At 36.6% G+C, this 25134-nt stretch overlaps 1 protein-coding gene across 1 annotated transcript; it reads left to right on the top strand.

Annotated features, from left to right (window-relative positions):
* Positions 1-48: 48 nt before the first annotated feature.
* Positions 49-23500, top strand: kpnb3 (karyopherin (importin) beta 3). Its single transcript, XM_083522284.1, has 26 exons — positions 49-450; positions 3709-3789; positions 5005-5197; positions 5354-5456; positions 5582-5678; positions 6275-6379; positions 6593-6715; positions 7952-8072; positions 8385-8472; positions 9798-9904; positions 12792-12916; positions 13051-13140; positions 13664-13837; positions 14335-14553; positions 14653-14736; positions 14985-15117; positions 16349-16470; positions 16897-16993; positions 17104-17276; positions 17456-17567; positions 17654-17709; positions 17943-18065; positions 19529-19748; positions 22387-22615; positions 22715-22856; positions 22939-23500. The coding sequence occupies exons 1-26, from the start codon at positions 307-309 to the stop codon at positions 23023-23025; spliced, it is 3348 nt and encodes a 1115-aa protein (XP_083378410.1). The 5' UTR covers positions 49-306; the 3' UTR covers positions 23026-23500.
* Positions 23501-25134: the final 1634 nt, after the last annotated feature.

The following is a 25134-nucleotide window of genomic DNA, read 5'->3' as shown; positions in this document are numbered from 1 at the left end:
ACTGTGAAGCCTTTTTCCATGTGCTTAAAAAAAATAATAAAAGACTTTGTACATATTTTTACAAGAAGGTCAGTGATGTTCATCTTCTGGAGGATCTGTAAACTTGCTGAATGACTCGGAAACCGTGAATGAGGAAGAATTTGTGCAAATATCTCACAAATTACACAGCCGGCATCCATATTATATCTCAAATTTATTGCATTTCACATTTTTGATTTGCTTGTGGAATTGTATATACATTTAATTATTGCAGTAGATACAGAACTTCCTGCAACCCGGAAGGAAAATCCGATAAGGCGGCAAAACATGACAGAAGCCGGGTTTATTTTGGCTCCTCCCGCATCAGCTGGTTTCTTTCTGGATCCTACTGCAATGGCGGAACAGCAGCAATTTTACCTCTTACTGGGGAACCTGATGAGCCCTGACAATAATGTCAGGAAGCAGTCGGAGGTAATAAGCAGCGCTTTTTGAAGCCCAGGTGTATTTTGAATGATCGTGTGGACGCTTTTTCAGTCCCGGCGGGTCACTGCGAGCTTCACGCTGTAGTGCGGCTCAGTCCACGTGTGACGGGGCAAGTTTTCGGTTCGTCCGCTAAGCTACCGGGTAAAATCTGGTAGTTTAGCTTGATATATATCATATCTAACCACCTCTAACTAAGTATGATCGAGTTCGTATTTGCGTGCCACTTTCATAAATTCCTCAATTATTATTTTATTTTCTGTATTATAACCTGAGCTAAATGATCGTTTCCACTAAAGTAATATCGCAATATCGTAGATTTTTACCGTAAACACTTAAAAACACAAGTAAGAGTTTAAAAAGAAGCCGCTGTAGGTGAATATAATAGATCAGTGATAGATCCTGATCAGTGTTTATTTATAACCGATTAACCAACAGGCGATTCTTGTGTATTGTGTTTAGAAGGCTAAGCTTGGCTAGCCCACTAGCTCGTTAGCAACCTGAAAAAATCTGATGCTGGCAGAACGGAATCAAATCCGGACTTTGAAACCGACAGAAATACACAAAGTGAGTTGTGTTAATGTCCGGAGCCTCGGGGTTCATAATGAAGTGTCCCGCTTTAGGCGTCTGATCGCAGGCCTCGGTCCTGTCTGAGTCTCGGTGTCTCTCATACAGATCAGATCTACTGACTAGCCGCTTCGGGAAAAGAGTGACTCTGATTCAGGCCATGATTCAGACCTCATATTTACAATCAAGCGCTAATAAATTCACAAAATAATCTCTGTATGCAGCAGTATTTACGCAGCGTCCTGTTTCAGGGTGTAGCATCGTTGGAAACTAACTTTTACCACGTGACCAAACTTGAGCTTCCACTGTGGGGCGTTTAGTGGAACCGCAGTGCTGAAGAGCTCCGAGTCCATTTCCACTTAAAACACGTGTAAAGGTCGCGTCAGCTCTGTGATGGACTCGTGTCCCGACTTTAGCCCAGTGTCCCCGGTATAGACTGGATAAAGCGGTGTTTTTTAGCGCTCAATGTTTTATGCCCAATTTAACACACAAACATACTTGTATCAAAGTATAAATATAAAAAGTAATAAAATGTAATCATTGATTCCACTATTACATTTTTTTGTTGTTCTTTATGATTGTACTTGCTGTTGAACCAGACATGCCATATTGCAGACAAAGATCTCGTGTGTGTGTGTGTGTGTGTGTGTGTGTGTGTGTGTGTGTGTGTGTGTGTTCCATGTTTATTCTTTTCTACAATTTCTTTCTTTATTTCAGGTTTTTTTTTTTTTTTTTAAAACATCCTTTTCCCAGCATCATCACTACAATTTTTTAGACCCATGATGCTACATTTGCATATTCTCTAAATGCTTCTTATGCTCAAACATTGTATAAAAAAGTCATTAGGAGACACCATCACAAAATGAACTGTGTGGAAAAACAACTTTAGCTAAAATAGTGTTAACTGTCACATACATTACTTAAGGCACAGTACTGATTTAAACTACAATAAAAATACAGTTCTCTCAGCAGTATTATTGAACCTTTTGTTTGATTCATATTTCTGCTATATTTTGGCATACAAACAATTATTTTAGCTTTTTTAATCTTATTCAGCTGTTTTGTGGTCTTGAATTTCTGAAAGTAAATTACTATTTATGCTTCAATAAAAAAAAAATAAAACTGCACCTGTTCAGTCACTGTATCAGCACGTTTTTCCAATATTCCAACAGGTCAGTCACTAGTTTACAGTATTTTCTCTGGGAAGTTTTTATTTGCACATAACAATAAATTACAGAAACTCTTGCTGATGCAGCAGGTTTTCTTTAAATGTTGTACTTCTGGCCCACATTAGTGTTGCGTCCAAACAGTGCTTGTAAACATGTTCTGATCATGCTGCTGTTAAACGTGTATATCTCTACATGTATATTCTCATTCTGTAAAGATTATACTTTCATACTTGTATTTAAAAGACCTCATCATATTTATGTACAATCCACTTTACTATTTTTATTCTTACTATTATGTAACTTTAATTTCCCCATCAAGGGTTTTGTCTCATCCCAAGATGGACTGAAATTCTTTAGTTCCTCACAAATTTATCTACTTTTATACATTTTTGAACAAATAGTCACTGCCTGGTTAAAGTGTACTTTCCTCATTTAAATAGACACTGAATTTCTTTTTCCTCAACAGTTTTGGGTAAGGGTTTGTATATATTTAATTATATTTTGTAAGCACAGTTTAAAAGGTTTTTGATTTACAAACTAAAGATTTATTTTTGTCTGAATGTTTCGAGTAGTCTATATAAAGTCAGAACATACAATTTAAGGGCTGTCGTCAGCGATTTTGTCTTTAGATTAGATTCAACTTTCATTGTGCAAGGTACATGTACAGAGCTAATACATATCCAGTATATAGTAAACTTGTTTTTTTTATTTTTTTTTTTATTTGTGTTTTGGTTAATACAGTACATGTAAGTCAGAACATACAATTTCGGGGGTTGCGGTCAGTAATTGTATTGGAGTGACCACAACCACTTTAAATGTGACTTTGTATTGACTATTAGAAAACATCCAGCCAAAACTAAATCTTTTTAACCAAACGTGTTCTGTTTTATAAAAATGTGTATCAAATCACTAATACCAACTTAAAATGACTATATATAAGCTGTAAATATTCGGTACTAACTGGTTATAATGGCACACTGATCATCACAGCTGTGATCATGGGGTGTGGGAGTAAGGTAACGCAGCTGCTCAAATGGGGAAGGTGAAGGCAAAGTTTCATGAAGTCAGCCAGGAGTAATTGTTGCCCATGCTGTTCATGGTAGACAGCAACTCTGATGAAAGTGCTCTCCATTCACTTCTGCATGCATGTGCCAACAGACACCACAATTGCCAAATGTTATTGACTGGCAGAAGTATGCAATCACTCACACCTGCCCAATCTTGCTCATATAACTCTTTATCTGACTGGCCACAGATAGCTGGGCTAGTGGCTGGAGGTATAATTAAAGAAAAGCTGTTTTGATTAACTGTGTTTGTGTGTGTGATTGAGTTGCTCAAGGAGGTGCAGATGTTTTTCAGCAGTGAAAACCTTTCATGTTTATCATATTTGTATTCTTTATTACAGTCTGTAATTGCTGTGTTGTGTTTAAAGCTTCATACAATGGCAATGCAATTTTTCCAGTGAAAATTGTAGCCTTCTGCTTCAATCTTTGTTCTTTTTTTGCAATTGTAGGAAACATATGACAACATTCCTGGATCAACAAAGATAAGCTTCTTGCTGCAGGCCATTCGCGATGCATCTGCTGCAGAGGAGGTATGTAAAATGTTCTTCTGCAGTGTTTTGATATGTGCAAACTGAGTGATTTTGCAGTACTAAAAGGTATTGAAACATTTACATTTAATTAGACTTACACTTGGTATTGACATCTGCTGGTCCAGTCACATGTGGCGAGCTACTTTTGTGTCACTTAAGATTTTATACTTGGTCACCAGAAGTGAAACTGTGTCCATAGTGTTATAGATGTGGAGCATTGTGAGCTGTTCTTGTAACTACAATGTTTTCACTGGTGCATTTTACTAGTTCATTCTTTTCATTTGTGGCAAGTAAAATCTGGAAAACGAGATGTATTCAGTTCATTCAGGACAAACTAACACACTGCTCATTAAGCACTCGCCTGTTTATCTTAATGTGTATGAATTAAGTATTACTTTATTTAGGTGGAAACACAGTGGGGTGGCTATACATTCGATGAGAATAGTCTTTCTTCAGCTGTCTTTTTTTTTGTTGTTGTTGTTTTTTATGTTTTAATTCAAATGATTTAAATTTTTATAATGTTTTGGAATGTCTCTTTATGTCAGGGAGTTTTTCCTTGCCACAGTCACCACTGACTCGCTCATTATGGATAAACTTACAAGAAACAGGCAGTAAAGTCTTACATCCCAACTTCATAACCTTTTTATCTCTAAAGCGGCTTTGGGAGAATGTCCATTGTTAAAAGTGCTATACAAATAAAATTGTAATGAATGTGTCTCCTGTAACTTATTACCTCATCAGCCTACAAATGTCCTTAGGGTTCAGTAAAAAGGGGTCTCTATCCACCCCTGCTATTGACTATGGGAAGGAGACATTAACTTGTTAGGGAAAGGTGTTTAAGACAAAATCTGATAAATAGTTTAGTGGATTTTGTTGCAGAATTGTCATAAACGTCTTTAAAGTCACATAACCTGTTCTGCTTATCAAAGGCAGCTGTTTGTTAGTAAAGTAGTAGTTTGTTCAGGATAAATTTGTTCAGATCATATTGTGCATCAAAAGCTGTTATTTTCCAGAAAAAAGTTTAATTTGTTTGATAAGCAAGTGGATTTTATTACACCATTTCTATCTCATCTTTTTCTAATACTTTTTTTTCCATTTGCTTTTTTGTATTAAAGTTTACTTATTTGTGGTTTTCATGTGTCGTCCCAATTAAATAGACATTTGAGAACCTAGCAAGCGTTTCAAGCTAAATGTCCTTTCTCTGCTTCTGTACAGGTTAGGCAGATGGCAGCGGTCCTGCTACGCCGATTGCTATCCTCATCTTTCGAAGAAGTCTACCCAAGCCTGCCAGTAGATCTTCAAACTGCTGTTAAAACAGAACTGCTTGCCAGCATCCAGTTAGATGGATCCTCTAGTATACGCAAGAAGATTTGTGATGTAGCTGCTGAGCTGGCCCGCAATCTTCTTGGTTAGTTGAACTATGCCAAAAGTATCTTTAAATTTACCAATGCTTTTGTTGACCTATACAATAAAAAGATCACACTTATCTTGTGTGTATGTATGTATGTATGTATGTATAAAATTAATTATTGTGGTGGATTTTTTTTATTAATTTATTTTAAAGATGATGATGGAAACAACCAGTGGCCAGAGATTCTCAAGTTTCTGTTTGACTCCGTGAACTCGCAAAATGTTCGTCTACGAGAGGCTGCTCTACATATTTTCTGGTAAGCTGTCTGACATCACCATTTTGGTAGAACTTTAGCTTTTATCATATAGCAGTTTCTGGTTGGTTATTATAGTGTGTGCTCTATATAATGTGTGTTTGTTTCATTCCAACTTTTGTGCGCAGGAATTTTCCTGGTATATTTGGCAACCAGCAACAGCATTATTTGGAAGTTATAAAACGCATGTTGGTGCAGTGTATGCAAGATCAGGAAAACCCACAGGTAAGACAATTTTGCCCTAAAGTGTTATGTTCATGACCTGCAGCTGATACGGCTGTTCTGATATTTCTTTTCCACTCATGAGTCTGAAACCATGTTTTAAAATGTCTAGTTGGCTGCTGAACAAATATAAATGATGAATAAATTATAAACAATAACAAATATGACTAATTGATCTGATTCCCTGTCAATAGCAACCAGTTTATTATGGACAGGGCTACTATGTTAATATTTGGACTTGGCACTGCTGTTAATTCTGAAGTGGTTTGTCTCTTTGCGCTGATTGGGCCACGCAAAGCTGACAACAATCTGTTGACCATTGCAAATCACTTGCCTGTGTTCAGTGAGGAGCAAAAATGAATTCAAATATCTTCATAGTTTATTAATAGCTTTATTACTTTCATTGTTGACCAGTAGCTGAAAATAATTTTCAACACATCCAGATGTGCAACACAAATCTCGCTCTATATGATCTTTTTTTTTTTAGTATGGCTGTGTTTTTTTTTTTTTTTTTTTTTTTTTTTTTTTTTTTTTTTTTTTTTTTTTTTGTCTTTGTTTGTTTGAGTCCCGTCTCAAATTTTTTAAAATCTGCCTTTTAGATACGTATGCTGTCAGCGCGTGCAACCGCCTCCTTTATTCTCTCCAACGAGAGCAATATGGCAATACTTAAACATTTCTCTGATCTCCTGCCTGGTGTACTACAGGTGAGTAAATTCCTACGATCTTCAAATTATTTCAGTCAGGTTAACCTTAATGTCTTAATGGTAATTCTTCTAGGTACAGCAAGTGTCATTTAAACAGTATCTGTTATTAAGCATTCTTCTTGCCATTATCTTTTCTGTTTGACCTAAACCTAATTAAAAGTTTTTGACTGAGAGCAAAATTATTATTTTGTTTCCTGCTGTAATGTTTTTCAGGCTGTCAATGAATCCTGTTACCAAGGTGATGATGCTGTGCTGAAGTCACTAGTAGAAATTGCTGACACTGCCCCTAAATACCTGAGGCCAAACTTGGAGCCCACATTGCAACTCTGTCTCAAGGTATACCTATTATATATTTTATTGTAGTTTTTATTTAATTTGTTTTGGCCATAGGTGGATTTTCTTTTTTTGCCTGGTGGTTCCTTGAGGCTGCTTATCTGTGCTGCTCATCAAGGTTTTATTTAACAGGCAAAAAGTAACCTCTTCAATTTAATGCTTGGGAGTTTCCTACCTATGTGACTTCCAAAGCCCGGCTGGAGAGATATTCAATTCTCATTATTGAACAATACTTAAGGCCTTTTTATTGTTTTGCATTAAGCTTAGGTTCAGAAAGCATATTTTTTATATCATTTTAAAATGATGTGAAAGAACTTTAATGGCTGTTGCCTAATACCTCTGTATTTTTGCAAATATATTACTGTAAAAGGCTTTAGAACACCTTAATATAACTATGTAGCCAATAAAAAGTGTGGTTTATGTTCTCAGATCTGCATTAATAAAAGCATTCACATATTTAGAAAGGAAACATTGATTACAGGTTAAGTTTGATTCTATTTGACTTACAGAAATGTTTACACAAGCATCAATGGTGAAAGCATGCTGGATGTTTAGTTTTGATTTTAGTCTTTTTTTTATTTTATTTTTTTTATTACTATATTTTGGAACAGTCATGTTACTAGAAGCTGGATAAAACCATGAAATGTTAGCCATATCTCATTTACATTAATGGTTTTTATTTTATTGCTAGTATACTGAACTTTTATTAAAATGTCAACAATGAAATGTAAAATCTTCTCATTAAATGGTTAAAAATGCTGTTTTCTGAAGTTTAGCATAGTAAAACTGCAGTGTGCATATATACAGACTTTCTCAGTAACCTCGAGTTAAGCAGCAAACCGTTGTTTACTGTAAAGTCCAGTATACATGCATTATGCTGTGCAAGTGGTCTCTAAATGGAATTCAATTTTAAATGAACTGTTTATTCACTCATGTTTTGCCTTGATGTGGCTGCCTGTAGTACACTTTGGAACCCCTCCTGTAGTAGAGCAGGACAGGAAGAGAGGCACACTAAACCAAAATTCATCCAGGGGGATAAGTGTTGACTTATTGCAGGATTTCTACACAGCTTTTCAAATATGGAAACACTTTTGTCCTCCTGACCTTTAAAGGGAAGGGTCATAAATACCTTCTTTTCACTTGTTTTTCTTTAGCATATACAGAAAATATATATTTATACATATACAAATATAAGCATTAAATGAATCAAAATTTTTTGCTTTTTTTTGTGGCCTTTAGCTGTGTGCAGATACAAATTTAACGAACATGCAGAGGCAACTGGCGCTTGAAGTTATTGTAACGCTCTCTGAAACTGCTGCTGCCATGTTGAGGAAACACACCGCCATTGTGGCCCAGAGTGGTAATGTACAAAATACTGTAATATTAGTGTGTCTGTGGCTTTGTGACTTCAAGGCCTATATTTTATTAAATCTGAATACTCAACAGTAATTGGCCCTGCACACACACACACACCCTGTAGTGGCTTTATGTGGACAAAGTCTTTCAGATTTTTAGCCTTTAAAGTGTGAAGGTAGTGAGTGTGTGAGAAATGATTGACTGATTCATAGATCTGCACAAATCAGGACAACACACATACTAAATAGATTTGATAAGTAATGGATTTCTAATTGAGAAATGGTTTAATAATCCCCCTCCTCACACACACACACAGTGCCACAGATGTTGTCTATGATGGTGGACTTGGAGGAGGATGAAGAATGGGCAATGGCGGATGAATTAGAAGATGATGATTTTGACAGGTAACAAGAATTTGCAGATGACTCTTTAGGTTAGACACATTTTGACATTGTTAGGTATGTCATTATGCTGTAAATTTCAACTTAATTGAATATGTGGTAAAATAATATTGGGTGAAAACATACTGAAACAAATTTTGTACATTGTACATAATCAGTAATCATTCAGTCAACATGAATACCAGATTTAAACATGAACAACATTGTACATTTAAAGAATAGTTAGATAGTTTAAAAGAAAAGAAAGTGTTTAAAGTTTATTTATTTAGTTATTTGCTGAACTAAATAATTACTTGTTAGGAAGCAATTAATGAAAAAAATTACCCACTATGAAAAGGCTTGCCCAAAGTTTTAGTGTAGCTTTGGGTGACTGGTTCTCTAGATGTTTAATTGTCAGTTTTTAAAGAAGCTTTTTTTAATTGCCAAAATCTTACATTTTATAAAGTGCTGTGGACCAAGATCCGAATAGTTTCTTTTTACAACATTAAAGTAAGATACTTTGTTATTGCAGACATTGAAAAAAAGGTAGCAGTACATGTATATATCGGTATAAAGGTGTTAAATTGTAAGACACAGGCTTTAATGTAATGAGTATTTATGTAGTGTTTGGTTAAACAGAGTTGAAAGTACACAACACAGTTGGAACATCTTTTTATATGTAATTTCAACCTTTTGATGCAGATGGAGCAACACTCAAAGTAACACCCCCAAAGCCACAAACACTCAGTAACTTCTCTGACGCACAGTTTGTAATTACTTGCATGGATGAGTGCAGGTGCATGGGCGAGCACCAGTACATGAGTGAACACTCTTTCACCGTCTAACAACGGCGATTAAAAAAAAAGAGAGAGACAAGATCTAAAATTGGACTTTGAAACACCAAAAAAACGCACCCCTTTAACTCCGAGATGACTGAACTCTCACAACGTGGAGATGCGTACATCTTGGCAGCGTTCTATCGTATTGTAAGACATGCGCTGCTACGTTTGACTGCAGCGTGAAAATTAAAATATCTTTATAGATTTACCATAAAGCTAATGTAATCATACAATCAAAAAAATTTAAGTTAAACCATCGTAAATCTGGGACTGTCTTTAATTGACCTTTGAGTGCTGCCAACCGTCTGTTGAAGGGAAACTTGCATTATTTAAATTTTAATTCCTCACATGTTAAAACTGTGACTGAACACTTCTTAATGTAGTTTTAAGGCAAAAGTTAAAGCTTTTTTTTTCCTTTTCTTTTGCTTGCAGCATGTGTGATTTAGGCATGTTAAGTGGTGTGTAAAGTACCACTTTATTATTACTTATGACTACCTAATTTTTCCCCAGTAATGCTGTGGCAGGAGAGAGTGCTCTAGATAGAATTGCTTGTGGCCTTGGAGGCAAAATTATGCTGCCCATGATCAAACAACACATTATGCAGATGCTGCAAAACCGTAAGTGTATACAGACACCCTTCACAAATTTAATTTTTGTGATAAAAGATTGAATTGCCGTATCCCTTCTGATTAATTTTGGAAACGTATATATTTATAATATTACATTTTCAAAAATTAAGGTTTGAACTGATCAAATTTACCATTTTAAAGGAAAAAATAAGGTTCTATTGAATTTGACATCTGCAACATGTCTGAAGGAGCTAAGAACAAAAGACTGGAAAACTTAGTGTTATTAAAAAGCAACAGCTGGATGAACCTTTTTTTTTTTTTTTTTTTAAAGCAACTAATTAATTTAATTGGCAATGGGTCAGAACACTTTGAAAAACTCATAAGCTACAGTATATAATATCTTAAAAAGATTCTGAGAACTTGGAGAAATGTGCATGCAAGTGGGAAAGGCAAAAATATTGGATGCTTGTAATCTTTTGGCCAGGTTGCACTGCCTTTATGGGGAAAAAGGCATGATTCTGTAATGGAAATCACTGCATGGGCTCAGAAACCCTTCCAGAAATAATTGCCTGTAAACAGTTTTGCCAAGTCATCCACAAATTCAGGATAAGTCTCTGTCATGCAAACATGAAGCAATATCAGAATCAGGTTTATTGTGTAAGTGTGTTGACACACACAAGGAATTTGGTTCCAGCTGTTTGTGACTCTCAAAAGTACAGACATAAATAAAACTATACATGACAAAACAGACATTATGAGACCGTATAGACAGTGTGTGTAATAGATTTTCCAGTCTTTTGTACAGATCAGTAATGTACATAGTGTGAGAGTGCATGGTAGTGCAAATGACAGTATTGTGTGCCAGGTAGGATAGAGAGTTAACTATAGAACATTTTTACAATATATAGCAGCCATAGTGTGTGTAACATACGGATAAGGTAATGACTGAAAGTTCTGTGTGGTACTTGGATAGATATGAAGCAGGGAATATAATTATGGTCAGTTGTTAGTGAGGGTGATTGCTTGGGGAAAGAAACTGTTCCTGTGTCTGGCAGTTTTAGTGAACAAATTTCTGTAGCGCCTGCCAGAAGGGAGGAGCTGAAAGATGTTGTGTCCAGGGTGTGAAGGGTCATTAATGATTTTTTTTTCTGCCTGGTTTCTGGTTCTTGTATGGTACAAGGCCTTGAGAGTAAGCATGGGAGCACCAATGATTTTTTCTGCTGTTTTAACTGTTTTCTGCAGTCTGTTTCTGTTTCTGTCCTGTTTTGTTGCTGCTCCAAACCAGATGGTGATTGACTGAGCACAGGACAGATTCAATGACTGCAGTGTTTAGCTCAAGGTTGTTCTGACTGCACCAGCTGCTCCACCTCCTGCTCATATGCAGACTCATCGCCATCTTGGATGAGTCCGATGAGCGTGGTGTCATCTGCAAATTTCAGGAGTTTGACAGTTGGGTCACTTGATGTGCAGTCATTCGTATAAAGGGAGAATAGCAGTGGGGAAAGGACACATCCCTGCAGAGCAACGGTGCTGACTGTCCGAATACCGGAGGTAATACCTCCCAGTCTCACCTGTTTCCTGCCTGTCAGGAAGCTGGTGATCCATTGACAGATGGCAGGGGTTATAGTGAGGTTTAGGAGTTTGTAGTGGAGAATTCCCGGAATTATTGTATTGAAAGCCGAACTAAAGTCAACAAACAGAATCCGGGCATATGTTCCTGGGCAGTCAAGGTGTTGCAGAATGTAGTTTTAGCCCCATGTTGACTGCGTCATCCACCGATCTGTTTGCTCGGTATGCAAACTGTAGGGGATCCAGCAGCTGTTTTGTCACTCTCTTTAGATGGGCCAATACCAGCTTTTCAAAGGTCTTCATGATGACAGATGTCAGAGCGACAGGCCTGTAGTCATTCAGTCCAGTAATGAAGGGTTTCTTGGGGACCGGGATGATTGTGGAGAGTTTAAAGCATGAGGGGACCTCACACAGCTCCAGCGATCTGTTGAAGATATAGGTGAAGATGGGAGCCAGTTGGTCAGCACATGCTTTGAGACAGGAGGGGGAGACACTGTCTGGGCCGGGAGCTTTCCTTGTCTCTGAAAGAGCCGATACATTTGTTCACATATGTGAACATGATCCAGAAACGCTGCCATCTTCTCTGTACCAAATCTCATTTAAATTGGACTGAGGCAAAGTGAAAAACTGTTTTGTGGTCAGACAAAACAAGTGATCCTGCATCCTCTGGACTAAAGAGTAGACGGACTGCCCAGCTTACTGTCAGCACACTATGCCTGCATCTCTGATGGGGTGTATTAGTGTGTTTGGAAATGGGCAACTTTTACCTCTGGAAAGTCACAATGTTTAAAAGTATGTAGCAGAGTTGGAGCAACAAATGCTTTCATCCATTCATCTTTTCCATCGACGCTCTTGCATATTTGAGCAAGACAATGCTAAATCTCATACCGTCTTGCATCAGCATGGCTTCATTTATGAGCTAGGGTGCTAAAATGGCCTCCCTGCAGTCCAGACTTTTCACAAATTGAAAACCTTTGGTGCATCATGAAACTCCAGAAACTGGTGTCTCCTCGGTTCTCAGATGTATATAAACTCGTGTGTGTGTGTGTGTGTGTGTGTGTGTGTGTGTGTGTGTGTGTGTGTGTGTGTGTGTGTGTGTGTGTGTGTGTGTGTGTGTGTGTGATATAAAAAAATAAAAACGAACAAATGCTACACAGTGTTAAACGTCCTAAATTCTTGATGTTGCCATCAAGTTCCTAATCACATTTTTTTCTTTGCAATAGTACATCAGTTTAGATGTTTGTGGGGTTTTTTTTTTTTCCTTCCATGTTCTATTGTGAATAAAATGTTTTATTAGGTTTGTGAATCACCAACTTTTTTGGAATTAGGGTTATAACCCCCTAATACTTGTTTCTTCTTGGCACAGCGGATTGGAGGTACAGGCATGCTGGTCTTATGGCACTTTCTGCTATTGGTGAAGGCTGTCATCAGCAGATGGAGTCTATTTTGAATGAAATTGTCAGTTTTGTTCTCCTTTTCTGCCAAGATCCTGTGAGTATCAAACAGTTTATTGTTAAACTGAACTCATCTATGGTTGTGCTAAATGTCATTTTGCTTCAAAGTGTCCCTTTCATCCTTAAATACCATGGGTTCTTGTTCTCCTCGTTTTTTTTTTTTTTTCTCAGCATCCCAGAGTTCGATATGCAGCTTGTAATGCCATTGGACAGATGGCCACAGATTTTGCTCCTACTTTTCAGAAGAAATTCCACGACAAGGTATTTGTTTACCAAGAGCACATGAAGTAATTGAAATTAGTTAAAATGAAAGTATTTGTTTAGAATGCATCAATAGTCTTTGTGATCCTGGTAAAGTATCAGAGTTACAGTTTAGATGTTTGATAAGGGGAAGTCGTAGATCAGTGGGTAAATGTTCTGCTTTGGATCGAAATGTCAAGAGTTAAAATCCTGGCACCACCAAGCTGCTGCTGCTGGGTCCTTAAGCAAGGCGTCTCGCTCTCAAATGCAGAGATTTGTTTAAGCTGAAACTTTTTTCACCTTTCTTTTTGTGTATGACTCAAGAATATGTAAATCATTTCTGTCTGACATTTTGACATTCATTGTGTAACTTTACGGACAGTAAGCTTTGTTTTTGTCTCAAATTGCTTTGACAAACAGCAGCATCGTTTTGCGTCTTTATTGTTTAAATTGTTAAATGTCATTTTTGATTCCTTAACATGAACTATAGTACCCAAAGGTTTTGTATTTTGTTCATACTTTAACCATGCTTACTTTGTTATAGGTCATCTCTGCCCTTCTCCAGACCATGGAGGATCAGTCAAACCCTCGTGTTCAGGCTCATGCTGCAGCAGCTCTAATTAACTTCACTGAGGACTGCCCCAAAGCTCTTCTCGTTCCCTACTTGGATAATTTAGTTCAGCACCTCCATGTCATCATGGTGGCCAAGCTCCAGGAGGTCTGTTAATAAAAAATCATGCTTTGTAACAGTTTACTATCAGAATATTTGACATGAAACTTCAACATTACAATTATTTAATCCGACTAGTAGTAGCAAGTTCCCTCTAAACAGTATTACATTGCGTATTATTTAGCTATTAGATTAGGTTATATTTAATTTAAGCCACTTGGCAAGTTTTCAGATTGTCTTGCTTATTTATTCTAGGCAATTTCCTAACTGTTAGTTGAGACTTTCCTATCAACAAATTGCTAACAATTCCAGTGGTTAAAGTGGATTTACCACATTCCCCAATGCATGAGCTGATGAATGTTGAATTGTGAGTGATGGAGAGTGAGCTGCTCCTTCCACGCATAGAGAGCACAGCTAGTTGTCTTGGACTCCTGACCCTGGATGGGGTTTTGTTTTTAAAAAGGCAACTTCACTGGTGTTTAATTTCAAATTAGTAATTTAAAGATGTTGTTAAATTTATTTTTTTTCTTTTTCCCCTAATTCAGCTCATTCAGAAAGGTACCAAGCTGGTGCTGGAACAGGTGGTGACCTCCATTGCTTCTGTGGCTGACACAGCAGAGGAGAGATTTGTTCCTTACTATGACCTTTTCATGCCCTCCCTTAAACACATCGTAGAGAACGCTATACAGAAGGAGCTTCGTCTGCTTAGAGGCAAAACCATTGAGTGCATCAGTCTAATTGGCCTCGCTGTGGGCAAAGAGAAGGTTTGTGTGAGATGTACACATCTCTTACACTCTTGTACAGTCACACATTTATTCTGTAAGCAAGAGTGTGTAAATGACTTCATTGTCTTCTCACTTTAGTTTATGCATGATGCCTCTGCAGTGATGCAGTTGCTCCTAAAAACACAGACTGACTTCAATGACCTGGAGGATGATGACCCACAGGTGGGTGGTGCCCTAATAAGCTTGAATGTAATGATGCCTACATGGAGTTAAGTTAACCCTGTTGTAAGGAAACGTTTCTACTGTAAAATGTAATTGAACGTCTTCAATGATCGTTTTTATTTGTATTTCTCTTTACCACTTTAATGTTTTAGAATAAGCAATGCTAATGCAAAATGCTAAAATATCATTGCACATTGTTTCAAACTGACTGCTGCTGCTTTGTCAACAAGCATATTTTTTATCTGCAGATCTCCTACATGATCTCTGCATGGGCCAGAATGTGTAAGATCCTGGGCAAAGAGTTCCAGCAGTACCTTCCTGTGGTTATGGGACCACTTATGAAAACTGCTTCCATCAAGCCTGAAGTAGCTCTCTTAGATAGTAAGTGATGATGCTTGGCTCTTGTCTTAACTGCTGTATATTATTTGACTGACTTATTTACAGACCTAAAAGCAGCTACCAATGAATGTGAAGTAAGTAGAATGACTGCCTCATTTAAGATCGTGTAGTGGAGAAAATAGATCTAATTCTAGGGGTATAAAAATGTAGTGCAGGTACACAAGGATTTATGAATTTTGGGATTTATGAAAAAAGAAAAAAAAAAAAGACACACCTCAGTTGTCGTCTTTCCTCAAACCTCCATAAAGGTTGCGGAATGCAAATTAGTTTTTAAATTATTTATGCCCAAAGTAAAAATAACAAAGTCTGTATGATGTCCTTTAAGGCTTAAACGATTCCTTTACGAGTTAATCAAGTATAAAAAATCATCACGGCAAACAGCACACGGGCCATTATTACTGATGAACTACCTGCTAAACTCTGGAGTAATGTCAGTGAAATGTGCTAAATAGGTTTAATTTCCACAGATATTCTTGTTTGCAATTTCAGCAATAAAAATGGAATTAAAAAAAGGAAAGAAATTTGAGACCAGTTTTATTTTCTCTTGTATATTTAGTATTGCTCTTTAATAAAGAAAAAGTATTTCTTATCTAATTAATCGATGAAATAATTGGTAGAAAACTAGATGACTAAAATAATCTGATGGCTGCAGCACTTATGTCCTTACATAGTTTTGCTGACACAAGATAAAACTTATATTGTAACTTGTATGTAAATTGGTGAGATGTTGAAGGGGAAAGTCCATTCTGTTGTGCAGTTTTGTGCTGCACAGCACATTCCCTCATAATCCTATCAGACATTGTCTGCTTGGTAAAGCAGCCATACAGAGGCATGAAACACCATCACAGTTTAAATGCAGCCCAGTGGGGCTTATCTGTGTAAAGCTGCTTTGAGACCATGTTGTTAAAAGCACTATACAAATAAAAATGAATTGATTTGGGGTGGTCATTATAGCTTTTCTTATAAAATAACATTGCTAAAAAAATTGATTTTATCATGTAATTGTTTGTAATTGTTTAATTTAATTTGTTTGTAATGTTTACATGATGTTAAATCAAACATTTGCTTCAAATTGTGCTATAATGTTATCCTGTGTATTCACACTGACTTGTCATTTTTATTATACTAAACAATACAGTTATTATGATGGTGTTTAAGGCTGGATGGTTAACCATGTTTCACAGTTTCTTCTCAATGCATGTTGATCTCTCAGCCCAGGACATGGAGAATATGTCTGAAGATGATGGTTGGGAATTTGTGAATCTTGGAGACCAGCAAAGCTTTGGCATCAAGACTGCTGGATTAGAAGAAAAGGCTACGGCATGTCAGATGTTGGTATGTTTAAATTATGATTGAGACTTGTAGAAGTGTGTTATGCAAGCTTATAGTTAAACAAGGGAAATTTGCATGACCTATATTCTTACACACACACACTTGTTTGTCTCCTAGCATATAGTTAAATGCATTTCCTGAACTTTATTTTTTGGAATTGTGTTTTTAATTTCAGTTTAAGCATAAACTCTGTTTAATCTTAAATTAACTTTTTGTTTAATCTTAACACAACAGTCAGACTCTTCTACCAGGAAGCCATGTTTTTTGGAAGCAAAATGCCCCAGTAACCTGCAGGATCTAATACATTTAGAATCTTTTGTTAATTTAGAAATTAATTCCAAAAGAGCTTTGTTTTCTGCATTTAATCATGATTATATTTTGACACATATTTGGCAACATTCATTCACTTTTTATCCTTCCTTTTTTCAGGTCTGCTATGCTAAGGAGCTAAAAGAAGGTTTTGTGGAGTATACAGAGCAAGTTGTTAAGCTGATGGTTCCTTTGCTGAAGTTCTACTTCCATGACGATATCCTTTGTTAAACTACATTTAGTCTGTATATGTGTAAGGGACACCTGAAGTGTGTTGTCTTTGTGTATTTTATGTATATTTCAGATAATCCTTAACTTACTTTCCACGTGTGCGGGTAGCTGCCGCTGAGTCCATGCCTTTGTTGTTGGAATGTGCTCGTGTTAGGGGTCCAGAGTACCTCACTCAGATGTGGCATTTCATGTGTGATGCGCTCATCAAAGCCATTGGCACTGAGCCAGATTCAGATGTGCTGTCAGAAATCATGCACTCATTTGCAAAGGTTTTTTTTTTTTTTTTTGCATTTATTTACTTAATTCATTCTGTATTTTACTATTTTTGTTATAGCTGTAATATTATTTACATCGTCTCTTTTTTTAATATTTTTTCCTTCTAAGCAAAAAAAAAGTTAAACATTGATTTTAGACATTTGTAGTGTTAATCCAAATTTTTTGGTCTCAGTGCATTGAATTAATGGGAGATGGCTGCCTAAACAGTGAACACTTTGAGGAAATGGGAGGTATTCTGAAAAGCAAGCTGGAAGAGCACTTTAAAAACCAAGAGCTCAGACAAGGTGATCTTTAATTAAAGGTTTTTAAGAATGACATTTTCCATCAGGTGCAAATAAGTAATATTTTATTTTTTTCCTTTTCTGTACAGCCAAAAGACAGGATGAGGATTATGATGAGCAAGTGGAAGAAACATTACAAGATGAGGTATCAGAGTGCACTACAGTGCTTTCAGAAAGTATTCAGACCCAATATTTTTGTTTGATTCTTGTGGACAAGAATTAAAAGCATATTAGCACAAACATGCAAAATGAAATAAAATATGAAATTAAAGGGTTCTTAAGACTTTTGAATGCACACTTAAATATGATTAATTAAAATATACTTTATTCATTTCATCTGTATATAATTAATATTTTTATTTAATATTCTTTCCCCAGGATGAGAATGATGTGTACATTCTTACCAAGGTGTCAGACATTTTACATGCTGTGTTCTGCAGTTACAAAGAAAAAGTGCTTTCTTGGTTTGAACAACTTTTACAGCTTATAGTCAATCTTATAGTAAGTATTGTCTGATTTATTTTTATTTTGAAATGTAATTTATTTTGAACTAACATGATTCTTAAGTTTCACTATTAGTGGTATAGTAAAACTGACTTGGAATAAAAAAAAAAAGGCTCATACAGTTTTGTCAGCTGGTACTGGTGATAAAAACCCAACTATTGAAGCATTCAAGACAATGAATGTATTACAGATTACTTTTACATGACCATGAATTGAAGTAGTTTTTCCTTATTTTACTGTGATTTAATTTCTGGCCCACAGTTATTATACTTTGCTGATCTTTGTACCATTAGTGGCAAATAACCCATGATTCAAATTGCTAAACACATTTTGGTGCACATTTCCTCAAATAAAAATTTCAATTCTGATCTCTTAGTTCGTTTCATTTTATGCCCAAATGTTTAGTTTAGAAAAGGGTTGGCTGTTTTGCTGTTCCAGTAATTATATTGGAGACTGGATACACATGGGTTAATATTATCTTATTAAATTTAAGCACAAAGTTTCTCCCCAAGATGAAAGATTTTGATCTAAAACAAATGACAACTTGTAAGGTTCAAGTTTATTTCTATAGATCTTTTCACAATGGACATTGTCTCAAAGCAGCTTTATCAGAACAGAAGTGAGGTGTAATATGTAACTTTTGCATTTTCACAGCCTGAAAGGTGGTTGTGCAGAAAAAGCTTATACTGTTAAAAAATAAAAAAATAAATTAAAGCAGCTTGCAGGTGGTCATCAGCCTTTTGTATGATTTTGTTTTCTGATCAGATTAAACACGAATTATCACAGTTTGGCCATAATGGACAGCACAATATATGGAGGGGAAAAGTTTTGATGCTTTTCCCAAACGTCATTCTAATCATGAGGTAGCAGCATGACTGTGGTGTCAGGTTTTGCTGGAAAAGGAACTGGTGTACTTTTTAGATGGTATTATGAGGGAGGAGAATGCTCTAAATTATATAACACCACCTAAAGATCTCCTAAAGTAAAAATTTGCTCACAGCTCTCTCATCTAGCATACACACTAATTTGTAACAAAATCACCTATAGATAACAAATTTCATCCCTGACTTAATCGCATAAAAAAGTGGAGCTAACTGAATGAACAAAAATACCAATGAAATATTGTGAAAAGCTGGATGGAAGGCAACCCCAAACATTTGGTGTTCAGGTAATTAATACGTAATTAGCCAACAAATTTGCCTGAACATTTGACTCGCAGTTTGCGATATTACCTTAAATGTGAGGGGAAAACTCTCTCTAGCTAATATTTTAAAATGACTTTTTAAATGAAGAATGTAGATAAACAGATGGTCCTAAGACAGGAAATGTATAGCAAAATGAAATGACTGATTGAATTGAATGTGTTTAGCATAGGTGTTTTTAAATACTTCTGTACTTGAACAACACTGTAAATACATGTTGCACAAATGACCACAATCTTTTGCGTTTTATTTTTGTAGTGCCCACATAGGCCCTGGGCTGACAGACAGTGGGGTCTGTGCATTTTTGATGATGTGATTGAGCACTGCAGTCCTTCCTCGTTCAAGTATGCAGAGTACTTCTTGCGACCCATGATACAAGCGCTCTGTGACACCAGCCCTGAAGTCAGGCAAGCAGCTGCTTATGGGATTGGAGTCATGGCCCAGTTTGGAGGAGAGAGCTACAGGCCCTTCTGCACAGGTGAGATCATCTCAGAAGTCAATTAAAAACGTCACTAATGCAACACAAATGTCACTAATCAAACTTTTAGACCTCATAAATATTGGCTCTGTATATGATGGGTTCTGTTTTGAGAAAATTGGAATTTCACTTTTGTCAATCTTAAATATAGTATGTCACTGATCAAACAAAGCACAACCAAATTCCAGAAATATTAGATGTTTCTGATGCAAATACAGTAATCCCCTGTTTATAAAGGAAAACCATGATAAACGGACGCCCCACCAAAAAATGTTTTTTTGTTTTGTTTAAGCAGTAAATCCTCCTCTCACACACTTTAAACACACACAAATTTTGTGTAAATTGGTAGAAACAGTACTCTGTATCTCATTTATAGTAAGTACATGTACTGTACAGTATACAGTTCTGTAGTAGTGTAGCCTAGGTGTAGTTTCTTTGCATTTTATTGGTTGAAGTGTCCTATGATGTCAAAAAAGAGGCGGAGTTATTAACATTTTACGTAATTTTATGATTAATAATTATATTTTTATTAATAAATTTCATTATTTTAACATAAAACTCCATACAAACATTTCCCTAAGTTTTTTGGTCCATCAAAATCAGCCACACAAATTTGTGGCAAATGCAATTTCACGATAAACTGGGTCTGCGAGATTCGAACTGTGGTAAAGCGGAGGATTACTGTACCTTCCATTCTTTGTATGTTGTAACAAAAACAATCTCTTATTGATGTGATTTGCATTTCAATGTAATTAGTAATAAAGTTCAAGAGCAAAAAAACCCACTTGTATTAATCTCTAAACCAAAATGCACAATTAAACATGACTAGGTGACACAAAAGGAAACCATTTAAGTCAATTAAACAATGCAAGCAAACATGCTTGAAGCATTGTTTTTTAAACCACCAGTAGGGGGGGAAAAAAACAGTGCTGACTGAAAATTCCCCCAGAAATTCTACAGTGTGCTTATATAGTGTATTGGAGCACTTTATGATGCTGTGGGCTGAAAGGTTAGTGTCAAATGTTTACAAATGTAATCATGTAGAATGTATCTTCTTCTTCTTTTGGCTACTCCGATTGCGGGTAGCCACAGCGGATCATCCATCTCCATACCACTCTCCTCTACATCTGCCTCTTTCAAACATGCATGTCTTCCCTCACCATATCCATAAACCTCATTGGTCTTCCTGGTGGCAGATCTCAATCACACCTCTCACTTTCTCCAAAAGTCCTACATGCGCTGTCCCTCTAATAAACTCGTTTCTAATTCTGTCCATCATTGTCATTCCAAATGAAAACCTTAACATCTTCAGCTCTGCTACCTCCAGCTCCACCACCTGTCTTTTACTCAATGCCACTGTCTCTAAACCATACAACATCGCAGGTCTCACCACTGTCCTATAAACTTTCCCTTTCATTCTCGCAGATACTCTTCTATCACAAATCACTCCTGTCACTCTTCTCCATCCACTCCACCCTGCCTGCACTCTTTTCTTCACTTCTCTAACACACTCTCCATTACTTTGCACTGTTGACCCCAGGTACCTGAACTCCTCCACCTCTTCTCCCTGAAACCGCAACAGACCACTGCCCTCTCTCTCATTCACACACATGTACTGTCTTACTCCTACTGACTTTCATAATTGCTAGAATTTATAAATGTTTTCAGATTTGGATTTAAAACCTGAGGAAATATTAATTTCTCTATGTATTATAGTGATTTGATTGTAGTCAAGGATTTTGATCCATTTATAATTTTACATTCTTGCTAAAGTCTTTGATCAGATTTATTTTACATTATTCAAATGTACATATTACAGCTATAGTACATTGTTTCATTTGCTGTTTGTTTAATATCTTCTATTTGAAATGTAGACCATAAAAGATCTATTTATTCATCCCAGCAGAAAATTCACAGTACATTCCAAAAGGTATAGCATACAAAAGGAAATGTGATTTACTTGTATGTTCACATTGTTGCACATCTAAATTTGGCCATCTCTGGTCTGTAGGCTTCAAGTCTGTTTTCTGGCCTTGGCTGCTCAAGGACAACCAGAGACTTTTCCCAAAGCCACATCAGCATCTTGACTATATGCTTTGGTTTTAGTTATGCTAAAAGGTGACCAACACCACCATTTCCCTCAGTTCTGACCTAGCCAAAGGCCCTTCTAGGCAGGATACTGAGTTTGGCCAAAATGCCAACTCCTAGGAAGAAGAGTCCAGGTGGCAGGCATCTTCCCTTTCACAGTGATTGCTCCCAGTTTGATTTCAATTTAATTTAATTGTTTTGGTTACGTTATACCCCTTTAAATACATTTGAACGAATTTGTCATTATGACGGACAGATTAATGGCTCAATGGCTTTACTTTTAAATAAAAAGTATAAATCTAAAGTGTATAAAATATGCAAAAAGCTGAAGGTGCCCACATTATCTACATTGCTGCACTTTTTGTACTCATTTATTATTATGCTTATAAGATGTAGGCAAAATATATTTTCTTTGAATAGTAAATCAATAAACTGTTAGGTACTTAAATAAGTACTTAATTGGGAAACTCTTGTGCCTTATCACTTTTCATATTTGATGACCTTTTGCTTAGATTTAGTTTTAATTGAAATTTATTTTGACAACCCACAGAAGCTATTCCCCTCCTGATTGGAGTGATCCAGGCTGCAGATTCTAGAGCAAAGGAAAATGTTAACGCAACTGAAAACTGCATCTCTGCTGTTGGCAAAGTCATGAGGTATCGACCAGAATGCATCAATGTTGACGAGATCCTCCCTCACTGGATTTCATGGCTACCACTCAATGAAGACAAAGAAGAGGCTGTTCACACATTTAATTACCTTTGTGATCTTATTGAAAGGTGAGTCATAAAATTGTGATCCTGTATACTGGATGGTTTTTGACTTTATAATTTTTTTTATCAATTCTTCATTGTTTTGTTTTTTGTTTTTTTGTAAAGCAACAATCCTACTGTTCTTGGACCTGACAATGCAAACCTGCCCAAGATATTCCTTATAATTGCTGAAGGGGTTGCTAATGAATCTATTAAAACTGAAGATCACTGCAGCAAGAGACTGGCAAATGTAATTCGTCAAGTACAAGTGAGTGACCCACTGTAGTGGCTGAACATAGCTGCTGACCACGGTGTCAGAATTTGTCTGAAAGTTGTTCTCATCTTTTCAGGTTTCTGGAGGACTTTGGACACAGTGTGTATCGACGCTTAATGAAACGCACCAAAAGGCCATTCAGGATCTTCTTAACACAGCATAAATTGAGTCTTTGTTTGACCTGAGAGATCTCCATTTTCAACCCCAACCTCCCACCCACCCACTGAGTAATAAACTGTAGTATTTTTTGATTGTAGGGCTAAGATCCAATATGCCCCTCTCCCTAATGGGTATAGTATTCAATTTTCCTGCAGAAAAGGCTTCCTTTTTTATAGAAAGTCCTTGTGTGAAATTGTGGAGGTTACATTAAATGTTAAAGTATTTCCAATGTAGGACTTATTTTCCACTTACATTTTGAGCTGTCACAATCATCCCATCATAATTTCTTACATTAAGGACATTGCACAGTCTACATTTTTGCAGCTTTACTTTAAACATGAATCCCCAATGACTGTAGTAACTTGACTGTTATAGAGGGGAAGGCCACTTGTTTTTGCACCCATGCAGATGTGATGTAATGGCTAACAGCATTCTTTCCATTCACTCCGTGATATAAAAAATAAAAACGTAAGGAATGAGTCTCTGTGATTTTCTTTTTGGAAAAGGTGTGATCTAAGGATGAAACATTTAATACAGAATTTATTTTTTGTAATTACTTTGTTCAATCTTTGTTTCTTTTATTATATAAATTACTAATTTCTGCAGAAGTACATAAGTACATGTGCATGTGTCAATTATCCTTTTATTTTATTTATTTATTTATGAATAGCATCCCAACCCTATAGAAAAATTTGTGCATGTCAATGAAAACATCTGTATGTACGTGTGTTATCGCACAACGGTCGCTATTTCTGACCGAAAAAGAAATGAATTCATTTTCACAAAAAATTCAGGAAGAGGCTCTTTTTCACAGTACATTTCTTTTGATATAAAAGGTCTGCAACTGCTTGTTCGATCAACACCATAATTAGCAAAAGCCATCAGAACAGTTACCAAAGGTTTTTTTTTTAAGCCATAAAAGTTTGGTAAATACAGTGAGGAAAATAAGTATTTGAACACCCTGCTATTTTGCAAGTTCTCACATTTAGAAATCATGAAGGGGTCTGAAATTGTCATCGTAGGTGCATGTCCACTGTGAGAGACATAATCTAAAAAAAAAAAAAATCCAGAAATAACAATATATGATTTTTTAAATATTTATTTGTATGATACAGCTGCAAATAAATATTTGAACACCTGTCTATCAGCTAGAATTCTGACCCTCAAAGACCTGTTAGTCTGCCTTTAAAATGTCCACCTCCACTACATTTATTATCCTGAATTAGATGCACCTGTTTGAGGTTGTTAGCTGCATAAAGACACCTGTCCACCCCATACAATCAGTAAGAATCCAACTACTAACATGGCCAAGACCAAAGAGCTGTCCAGAGACACTAGAGACAAAATTGTATACCTTCACAAGGCTGGAAAGGGCTACGGGGAAATTGCCAAGCAGCTTGGTGAAAAAAGGTCCACTGTTGGAGCAATCATTAAAAAATGGAAGAAGCTAAACATGACTGTCAATCTCCCTCGGACTGGGGTTTCATGCAAGATCTCACCTCGTGTGGTCTCAATGATCCTAAGGAAGGTGAGAAATCGGCCCAGAACTACACAGGAGGAGCTGGTCAATGACCTGAAAAGAGCTGGGACCACCGTTTCCAAGGTTACTGTTGGTAATACACTAAGACGTCATGGTTTGAAATCATGCATGGCACGGAAGGTCCCCCTGCTTAAACCAGCACATGTCCAGGCACGTTTTAAGTTTGCCAATGACCATTTGGATGATCCAGAGGAGTCATGGGTGAAAGTCATGTGGTCAGATGAGACCAAAAAAGAACTTTTGGGACATAATTCCACTAAACGTGTTTGGAGGAAGAAGAATGATGAGTACCATCCCAAGAACACCATCCCTACTGTGAAGCATAGGGGTGGTAGCATCATGCGTTGGGGATGTTTTTCTGCACATGGGACAGGGCGACTGCACTGTATTAAGGAGAGGATGACCGGGGCCATGTATTGCGAGATTTTGGGGAACAACCTCCTTCCCTCAGTTAGAGCATTGAAGATGGGTCGAGGCTGGGTCTTCCAACATGACAATGACCCGAAGCACACAGCCAGGATAACCAAGGAGTGGCTCTGTAAGAAGCATATCAAGGTTCTGGCATGGCCTAGC

Source organism: Silurus aristotelis (genome assembly GCF_946808225.1).
Source record: "Silurus aristotelis genome assembly, chromosome: 20".
Taxonomy (NCBI): Eukaryota; Metazoa; Chordata; class Actinopteri; order Siluriformes; family Siluridae; genus Silurus; species Silurus aristotelis.
This window is presented reverse-complemented; position numbering and strand designations above follow the sequence as displayed.

Bases quoted from the DNA above. Each gene is read 5' to 3' on its own strand.
- kpnb3 (XM_083522284.1), top strand. From the start codon at position 307: ATGACAGAAGCCGGGTTTATTTTGGCTCCTCCCGCATCAGCTGGTTTC. The intron at 3,790-5,004 runs GTATGTAAAATG...GCTTCTGTACAG, and splicing joins ATGCATCTGCTGCAGAGGAG to GTTAGGCAGATGGCAGCGGT. The intron at 5,457-5,581 runs GTAAGCTGTCTG...TTTTGTGCGCAG, and splicing joins GCTGCTCTACATATTTTCTG to GAATTTTCCTGGTATATTTG.